This window comes from Dipodomys spectabilis, unplaced genomic scaffold, assembly GCF_019054845.1.
Source record: "Dipodomys spectabilis isolate Male_0828 unplaced genomic scaffold, ASM1905484v1 ptg000173l, whole genome shotgun sequence".
NCBI classification, from domain to species: domain Eukaryota; kingdom Metazoa; phylum Chordata; class Mammalia; order Rodentia; family Heteromyidae; genus Dipodomys; species Dipodomys spectabilis.
The window spans coordinates 4,094,495-4,104,096 of record NW_024870850.1 but is presented as its reverse complement, the minus strand read 5'-3'; the positions used below and the strand labels follow the sequence as shown (position 1 = coordinate 4,104,096).

The 9,602-nt window shown below is 57.1% G+C and overlaps 1 protein-coding gene across 1 annotated transcript; it reads right to left on the bottom strand.

Annotated features, from left to right (window-relative positions):
* Positions 1-686: 686 nt before the first annotated feature.
* Positions 687-9,443, bottom strand: Xab2 (XPA binding protein 2). The gene is made up of 19 exons (XM_042693699.1): positions 9,350-9,443; positions 7,938-8,086; positions 7,514-7,637; positions 7,118-7,315; positions 6,305-6,439; positions 6,064-6,228; positions 4,748-4,892; positions 4,403-4,554; positions 4,199-4,318; positions 3,895-4,026; positions 3,663-3,794; positions 3,466-3,579; positions 2,142-2,304; positions 1,865-2,055; positions 1,654-1,776; positions 1,347-1,518; positions 1,084-1,213; positions 894-1,003; positions 687-813 (listed from the first exon to the last, which is right to left on the bottom strand). Exons 1-19 carry the CDS (start codon positions 9,398-9,400, stop codon positions 752-754), a joined length of 2,568 nt encoding a protein of 855 aa, XP_042549633.1. The 5' UTR covers positions 9,401-9,443; the 3' UTR covers positions 687-751.
* Between the last annotated feature and the right edge of the window lie 159 nt (positions 9,444-9,602).

Sequence of the window (9,602 nt, the reverse complement as noted above, 5' to 3'; positions counted from 1 at the left end):
CACAGCCCAATCCGTGTCGCTTGCCCCTGAGGCCCCACTCCCTCGGGTCCCATGACTGCCTTGTGGGCCCAAGCCAATGGGGAGGGGGTAGGCAGGGCTCTCCTCATCTCCAGCTGCCTCCTGCCCACTAGACAGCCGGTTACCTGCTCAGAGCAAAAATCTGATTAAGTCCCCTGAAGCCTAAAGCCCCTTAATAGCTTAAAACCCTTTAATGGCTTCCCACAGAGAGGACCACACCCTCTTTGCCCTGTGGGTGAGGCCAGGCTCCTGGCACCAGGCCAGGGGTGCAAGTGCCTTGCTAATCAGCTTCCAGAGCCGGAAGGAGCCTGCCTGACTGCAGGGCTCCTTGCCTGGTGGAGCACAGCCTGGAATGGTTGGGTGGGCAGGGGCTGGTGACACCCGAGTAGCAGTGCCAGGAGCCGCGTCCCCCTCCCCCTCCCCCCCCCCCAAGCCCCGGGCTTGGGGTCAGAGAGCCTTGCAGACCAGCTTGATACCAGGCCTGGGGTAGGGGCAGAGCGCTTGGCTGCATGGCTCCCAGAACTGGCTGTGTGGGGTAAAGGTGTCTGCCTGGCTTGCCACGGCTCGCCCCGCCTCCCGTGCCAGCCAATCCAGGCCCAGGGCCAGGACCTCTGAGCTGGCAACCCCTGGGGCACCTGGGCTGCAGGAAGGAGGCTGAGGCCATGACGTACAAACTACAAACATGGGCTGTATTACAGGGATGCAGGGAGAGGGGAGGAAGGGGGGGGGGGGGTCAGTCGTCCTTCAGGCTCCCAAACACTGCAGCTGGCACGCTCTGCTGCTCTAGCCGGACCTCTGTGGGGAAGGCAGGCAAGGACGGTCATTCCCCTGGGCACCGCCCTGCCCCTGCCCCTGGCTACTGGCTGGCCACTGACCATTAGGCTCCAGGTCCATCTCGTCTTCGTCTTCATCTTCACCCAGCTGGATCTCCTCGGGGTTGACCTGCTGGGTCAGCTCCGCTAGCTCCTCTCGGGACGCGTCGCTCCTAGAGGCAGGGCGCCATACTGCTGTCAGTTGGGGGGCTCTCCGCTGGCCTCCCCCATCCCCTCTCACCTGGCTCCTCACCTCACAAAGAGGATCTTGTTCTGGGCCCGTGAGGGCTGGTCCCGCTCGGCCTCGGCTGCAAGCTGCTCAGCTCTCTGTTCTAGAAGCTTCATATCATCCATGCCACTCTGTCCAGGGGCCAGGTCGGAGACTGGAGGGAAGGGGAGTTCAGATGCCAAGGGTGGCCCCCTCCAGACACATCAGTCACCACACACTGTACAGGCACGGAGGAGGGTGAGCTGGGGGGGGGGAGGTGGGGGGAAGGGGGGCGAATGGATGCTCACCAGTGCCCGTGGCGCTGCCCGACACCTTGAGCATCTGAGAGGCCATGAAGTTGACCTGCGTGTTGTAGGTGGCCTGCACGCTGCGGCGGATCCGCAGCATTTCCCTAATGGTGTCCTCGTTGCCATGCCGCACCTCAAAGTCCTTCCACGTCTGCCAGAACGCCCCTGTGGTCTGTGTGTATGGGGGGGGTAGTGGTGAGACATATACACGCATGCGCATGTGTGTGTGTGTGTGTGTGAGAGACACAGGTGCTCGCCTGCAGCCTCCCTGATGCCCATCCTGACCTCCTCTCAGCCCAAGGCTTACCCGGGGGTCGCAGATCTGGGAGCAGAAGCTGTAAATGGCCCGGGCACGGTCGATCTCGCCCAGCTTGCACTCCATGTCAGCGAAGCGCAGGCACATTTCCCGGGCGTGCTCATCGCACAGCACCTTGGGGTGTAGGGAGGGGACGGGGTTAGGAAGGGAACCCTAGGGTGCTGGCCACACTCTCATTGCCCCTCCCCCCCACCCCAGGCACCTCGATGGCTTTCTGGTAGATACTACGCGTGTGCGTGACGCCATAGATTTCCGCAGCCCGCTTGATGTAGATGTTGAACATGTCGTACTGCTGAGCAGGTTCCACGGCACGCGTGGCGCGGTCGTACACGGCCATGGCATGCCGGGCCAGGCCCCACTCCTCCTCTAGCTGTGCATACAGCAGGTACAGGGCTACCATGGCATAGAGATCAGTGGTGCCGCCTTATGTCCCCAGGTCCCTCCAACCTCCCAGGGGAAGCCCTCCCAAGCCTCCTCACTCTTGGCGTATTTGGGGGGACAGCCGTCCAGCGCCTGCTCGAACAGGTCACGTGCCCGCTCCAGCTTGCGGCCCCCGTAGCGGGCGATGAACTTGGTCAGGTAGGTGCTCCAGATGTCCGACACATTGGGCCATTTGAACAGGGAGATGCCGCGCTCGTACGCCTATCCCAAGGGAGCGGGGAATGTCAGCATCTGGTCTGTGTCCCTCACCAGACCCCAAGGATGCAAGAACAGGGGAGTACTGAGGCTCTAAGCACCTGGGTCTGGGTCTGGCACCTCCTAGGTGACACTGAGGTTAGAGGTGGTGGGTTCTCACCTTTGCAGACGTGACATGGTCGCAATGTCCTGAGAGCAGGGCAGAGGGGCTAGGGACACCTGTGCCACCCCCCATCTGTGGCATCTGCCTGTGGCATCCTCACAACTACAAGCCCAGCATTGGGGTGGACCCCCCCACAGAGAGGAGGCCCCCCCACCAACCTATCACCTGAGCAGGGACCAGTATAGTCCCATTGCACAAGGGGGCAGGATTCCACACCTGCTTAGCACACCTGTATGCTGAGTTCTAGATGCCCAGTACCCCAAATACAAGCACAGCTAGAAATGAGGTAATGTTGCTAAATCAAGGAGGGGTTAGACTGCTGGTTTTAGGGGAAGGGATCAGAACTAGGGGCTGGAGCTCATGCCTGTACTCCTAGCTACTCAGGAGGCTGATATCTGGAGGACCACAGTTCAAGGCTAATTTAGGCAGAAAAGCGTGTGAAACACTATCTCAAATTAGCCAGCACAAAAACAACAAAAAGCAATGTTGGAGGTGTAGCTCAAGTGATAAACTGCCAGTTAAGCAAGTCAAGTAAGAATGCAAAGCCATGGGTTCAAACTCAAGTACTGCCAAAATACAAAGATCAGGACACAGATGACCGTATGAAGAAAGACATAGGGCAAGAGGCTTCTGTAAGCCACAGAGAGAGAGCAGCCCTGGAAGGAACCAGCCTGGACTCATCTTGCTCTTTTTTCTTTTTTTTTGGATGGTCATGGGGCTTGAACTCAGGGCCTGGTGCTGGCCTAAGCTTTTTTGCTCAAGGCTAGCACTCTATCGCTTTGAGCTATAGCTCCACTTCCGGTTTTCAGGTGGTTCATTGGAGATAAGAGTCTCACTGACTTTCCTGCCTGGGCTGGCTTTGAACCATGATCCTAATATCTCAGATTCCTGAGTAGCTAGGATTAGAGGCATGAGTGACTGGCGTCCAGCTTGAGGCAAGTTTTTTTCCACCGCTTTTTGCTTGTGTTGGAGGGCGAAGTGGGGGGGGGGGGAGGCTTGCATACCTTGAAGCTCTCCTCGAAGTACTTGTGTTCCTCCAGGAACATGGCATAGTTGATGACGATCTGTGGTGTGGCGATGCGCAGGTCCAGGATGCGGTCGTACACGGCCTTGGTGGACTGAGGGGGAAAGGGCCAGGTTAGGGCCAGGTCAGGGACTGACTGGCTATGGGCGCTGCTCCTCCCCACGCTCACCAGCTGACCTGGAAGGTGCCCAGACTCTCCTCCAGGTCGGCGAGCATTGACCACACTTTCAAAGACTTGTACACGCGGTTCTGCACAGGTTCTGAGCTGTCAAAGTACTCGGCTCGGCGGGCGGGCAGTGCTGTGGCCTTCTGCAGGGAAGAAAGTGAGGGTGGAAGAGGGCAGGAGGTGTACAGGGGCTGCCCACATACCCCCCATAACCCCGGCCTCCTAGCCCCGATTGATTTTTACCCGCAGCAGCCGCAAGGCCTGGTCATAATTCTCATGCCGGAGCTCCAGTTCACCACACTGGCACCACACGCTGGCCAGGTCATCAACCTGCTTGAAGTTCACCTTGGTGGCTTTCTCTAGGATCACTCGGGCCTGTGGGAGTGGGTGGGTGAGACTTTGCTGGCCTGTGAGGGAAAAATAACTGCTCTCTCTTTGACACACACACACACACACACACACACACACACACACACACACACACATACACACACACACACACACACATACACACACACACACACACACACACTAGCACGGGGCTTACATCATCCAGCTGCCCGTTATCTTCATAAAACTTGGCGAAGGCGACCCACAATGTGTGGGGCTTGCCTGTGGCCTTGAAGGGGTCTACAGTCTGCACTGCCTCGGTGTACGTGTTGATGATCTGTGGGCAGGAGGATCGAGGTCAGGCTGGATGGCCAGGCCCTGGCAGTGTGGGTGAGGGGCAGGGCTGGGGACCACCACGCACCTCCCGGGGACGGCCCTGGTGCAGGGCCACGCGCTTGTGCCACTCGTGCACATGGTGTGGGTTCTGACGCAGCAGGACACTGTTGAGCAGCAGGGGCCGCCGGCTGATGAGTTGCTCGAAGCGGGCCAGGCGCAGCTCCAGGTCCACGTCGTCTGAGAGCCGGGCAGGAGGGGGTCATGGCCCTGGCACAAGGCCACCTGTACCCCTACTGTCCCATCCTACCAGGTTCTGGTCTAAGCCTAAAGGGTCTGCAATTCTGGGCACTCTAGAACTCATAGTGCCACTGTCCACCCTACCCCAGCCCTCAGGCCTACCTAGCCATGGCCAGCCTGGGCCCATGCTCACCTTCCTCCTCCCGCCCCAGCTCCGAGGCCGTCTCCATCTTGGCAGCAATCATGCTTTCCTCAAACTGGGCATAGCTGTCAAACACTTGCGTGAAGTCCCGTACGGTCATCACTGTGCGGATAGCCTCCTCGTACACATCCCGGGCCTGCGGACACAGAGTGCAGTGAGAACAAGACGCCACCCCACCCATGGGCACCTCAAAAAGTGCCCTTGCCTAGTCTAACATAAGAATGGAGTTTTCCTGAGGTACCTCTCCCCCTGCCCTCCAGCCCTTGCAAGTTCTGATCAGCGGGATGATGGGGAGCCTCGGGGCCTCGTTGGTAAACTGAGGTCACAGAGACACTTCACCTGACTGAGTGCGTACAGCACGAGGCACCCAGCAACAGTCCCATCTCCTTCCAGCCCATCCTGTGTGAATCCTGCCCTCAGCTGGCCCTCGGAGACTCCAATGCTGTGCCTAACCACCCACCTCCTTGCCTGGCCCTTCTCCAGCTCATGTTTCCTTGTACCCCGCCGAACAGAGCTGAGCCCCACCTCCCTGTCCCCTAGGTCCCTCCAACCCTGTTCTCCTACTGTATGTTTTTTTTGTTTTGTCTTGTTTTTTTTGTTGGTCATGGGGTTTGAATGCTGGGCCTGGGCACTATCTCTCAGCCCTTCAGCTCAAGGCAAGTGCTCTACCACTTGAGCCACAGTGCCACTTCTGGTTTTGAGTGGTTTATTGGAGATAAGAGTCTCATGGAGTTTCTTGCCCGGGCTGGCTTTGGGCTGGCTTTGAACTGTGATCCTCAGATCTCAGCCTCCTGAGTAGCAAGGATTACAGGCATGAGCCACTGATGCCTGGCTCTCCTACTGTACTGACCTGGCCCTCTCCCCTCTGCTCCCACTTTCTCTTAGGCCGCAGCAGCGGGGCCCAGCTGCTCTCCAGGGGTGCCCTGTCCCCGGGTACAAGCACGCCACCAGAGGACAAGGCAGCTGCAGTTGCAAAAGCCCGGAGAAAAATATCTTGGTGTCAGATGCTTGCTTGGTGACCCTTGTCACCACGCCAGCCCCTCACAGGTGAAGAGTGGCCATCACCCCCTCAATTGGCAAACAGGGAACACCCAAGTTGAGAGGGCTGAGACCAGAGCCAGATCTGAACCCCAGTCTGTTCCCCCTTTCCCTAAGGCACACTGGTCTAAAGGACTGGCAGGATGGTGGATGCCTGATTGGTTGGACATGGGCATGTGTATGCACATCACACATCTGCACCTGTCCCCTGCCCCGCACCCTCCCACCGGCACCCCCCAACCCCACGCTGAGGCCTGGGGGCCGCACACCTTCTCAAAGTGGCCACTGCGAATGTAGTAGTCGGCCAGTGAGCACCAGAGCTTGCCCAGCTGGTCGGTGAAGCGGGTGAGGCCCCCGCGGATGATGGCGTCCACATTGAGGGACTGCACCTTGTCTGGGTTCTGGGAGATGAGGTCGCACAGCTCATGCCACAGCTGCAGGACAACAGGGGACTCTCAGTCTCCATCCCAGAGGGGGGACCACCCACTGCCCACTCACCCGCAGGCCCACCTGGTAGTTGGATTTGCCAGCCTTGGACACAAAGCGCTCATCATTCACCACGGTGGCCAGGCGCTGGGCGGCCTCGTCCAGCCTGTCACTCGACTTGAGGTACTCGATGTACTCCTCGGCACTCTCTGGACTCAGCTGGGAGTCAGTGGGGTACAGGACCACACCTCCATCCGGATCCTGTGGCTCTGGGCCACTATCCACCATCCACCCACCAGTTCCTGGGCCAGCCATTCCGACCCAGCCCCAGCTTCCCGGTGGCCCAGCCTCAATCCTGACTGGTTCAATCTTGCCCTCTTTTCTAGAAAAGCTTTGACCCTACTCATCTAAGTCCAGTCCTGACGTGTCCAGTTTAGCCTCTGATAGTCTAGTCTGCACTGTCTAGGACTTGTTTCTGTCATAAGCGCCACCCCCAAAACAGCACTGTAAAAAGGGTTTCACAAATTCTGAGTGTGTGCTCCCCATGCTCACTGCTGGGAACCGTGGCTCTCACTACTACTACCATTTTAGTACGCTTCATACACTCAGCCCTGTCTGCCCAGTTACATTAGATGTTCCTTCTGGGCAAGTGGCAACTGTGTGTGTGTGTGTGTGTGTGTGTGTGTGTGTGTGTGTGTGTGTGTATGTGCTCACGCACACACACACATGCGCTCATCAGTCCTAGCACTTGAACTCAGGGTCTGGGTGCTGTCCCTGAGCGTCTATTGTTCAAGGCTAGCACTCTACCACTTGAGCCACAGCTATACTACCATCTTGTCCCAATGAGCCAGTGTCATTCCCAATGACTCAGGGAACTGGCCCACCTGGCAGACTCACCTTGAGGAAGCGCCGGTAGCCTCTCACGGCAGTCTCGGGCAGCGGGTGGGAGCGTAGGAAGCGCAGGTACAGGGGCCAAATGCGAGAGTGCTGGGTGATGGGCAGGGCCCTTAGGGCACGGTCAAAGGTGCGGCGGGTATGTGTGACGCGTCCCTGGTCCATGAGGAACTGGCAGTAATCCAGCCATAGACGGGGCATCTGGAAATGGGGGTGTGAGTGTGTGTGAAGGCGAGGCCTGAGCTGTGGGTGCGTTCCCTGGCCTGGACATACCCAGGACATAAATACAGCAACACCCAGAACTCCCAACTCCAGGACAGAATCCACTCTACTGACTCTAATTATCCATCCCAACTGTGCTGAGCTCAGGGGCTCCCTCCACTCTGCCCAGTCTCCCACCTTGTGCATGAACACAAAGGCCCTCTCATGACAGTTGTTGACATCTTCATAGGCAGGATCAGTCACACAACGGTGTTTCACCTGTGCCCGACGTGCCTTCAGGTAGCGGTACCAGAGTTTATAGCTGGGGAACAGGAGGAAGCAGACACTGATAGGTGATGGATCCCTAAAACCTTTTTCCTAGCTCCAGGAGGCAATTATGGATAGAAAAAGGGACTGAAGAGGGGGGCTGACAGTCTCAGGAAAAGGGGGAAGGATTGGAAAGTCAGGGAAGATGTGAGACCAGTCAGAGCATGTGCACTCAGGTATGGATCGCCCGGGTGATAGTCCATCCAGGGGCACCCTGCCATCACTAGGAACCTAATATAGATTGGAGTATGAACAAGGAGGGGTAGGGGTTGATGGGACACTAGACCGTTCATACCTGCAGGGGAGCAGCTTGAGTGCCCGTTCATACAGCTGATTGAGCCGGGGTTTTGGGGCACCCTGTTTAAACTCAATGTAGCGGAGCCAGCATTTGACTGAAAACTGGTTTCTCATGATTTCCTCTTCGTAAGGAAGATCCTCTTCCTCCTGTCAGGGCCAGAGCCTGAATGTAGTGCCTTCCCATGACCCCCAAACTCCAGGCTCGTGTTAAGATCCTAGGCTCCACTGCCCACTGTTAGCCAGGTACCAGATGCTGCTTCTAAACTTTGCCCTTCACAATAAACCCGCCTGCCATCCAACTTAGATATCAGACCTCTCAGTCATTTGGGCTGTAATGCAGATCACAAAACCACCATCTAGAAAATGAGCTTTGGCCTTTAAAGCCCACTGTTCACTGCCTGGTCCATATCACCAGACTCCTAGACACAAGGGCCCTGGTCACAACACAGCTCATCTCAAACACCAAGCCATTGGCTGTCCTTCAGTCTTCCGGTACCAACTCATCTCCATTCCAGACCAGGCTATGAGATTTTTGGGTTTTTTTTTGCCGGGCTTGGGGCTTTAACTTAGAGCCTAGGCACTGTCCCTGAGCCTCTCTGTGCTCAAGGCTAGCACTCTACCACTTGAGTCACAACTTTTTTTCTGTTTATGTGGTACAGAGGAATTGAACCCAGGGCTTCATGCATACTAGGCAAGCACTCTACCACTGAGCCACCTTCCCAGCACCCACCCCCCCCTCCCACCATGAGATCTTTATTTCAGTTCCAAACACCAAATTTGGGGTGTCTCGGGATCCCACTTGCCCAGTACATAGCTCAACTCTGCCACAGAGATTAGAAACCAAGCCTTCATCTCCAAAGCAGCAGTATGGCCCTTAGTTCTGGACACCCAGATTCTGCTGAAAATGTCAGGCCTTTTAATCCCAGATCCCAAGTCTTCCGATATTTAGGAACTGGCCATCACTAGACAAGCACCATATCATGAGATCTCTTCACCACACTTCGGGGTCACCAAGCCTTAACCCCAGAAACCTGAACGGTCTGAACGACTGCCCAGAACACCTGGGACTCGCCCCATAAGCCAGAATCCTACCAGTTCTTTGCCTACAGGTAAAGACCCTAGTCGTGCCATTTCCTTCCACCCCAATCCCATTTACGACCCCACCAGAGACTCCGGGTCTTTGCCCACGACAGCTGATATTTCCTCGGGCTTCGAGGTATCTAAGTCTGGCACCAGATCCTTCCTCCTAGACAGGACATGTAGGCACATCCCCCCCACCCCACCCCCACCCCCGGCCTTGGTAATCAGTTTTAGCTTAAAGCCACGGACTGCCAGGCTCAGACCCTCGGCTGAATCCAGGTTTTAATCCCTCGGCGCGTAAGCCACCCCTGTATCCCGCTGCGGACTTACGAAGACCAGGTCCGGCCGCTCGGACCGCGAGAGTCGCGCCATCACCACCATTTTCCTGGTTCTCCAGACACAGGCAAAAGTCGCGCGCTAATGACGTCTCTCACTTAAGCCCCGACCCCTGAGAAACAGACTCGTTTCCTATTGGCTGCACCTTTCTTGACAGCTTTGACCGCGTTGTTGACTCTCCCCGCCCCCATCACCACCCACAGGCGTAGCCAAAGACCGGAAGCTGGGAAGAGGCGCCTGAAGATGA

Coding starts and splice junctions, on each gene's coding strand:
- Xab2 (XM_042693699.1), bottom strand. CDS start 9,400: ATGGTGGTGATGGCGCGACTCTCGCGGTCCGAGCGGCCGGACCTGGTC. Junction 4,893..6,063: donor GCAGTGGCCACTTTGAGAAG/GTGTGCGGCCCC, acceptor CTGTGTCCGCAG/GCCCGGGATGTGTACGAGGA. Junction 3,580..3,662: donor AGAGTCTGGGCACCTTCCAG/GTCAGCTGGTGA, acceptor TTTCCCCCTCAG/TCCACCAAGGCCGTGTACGA.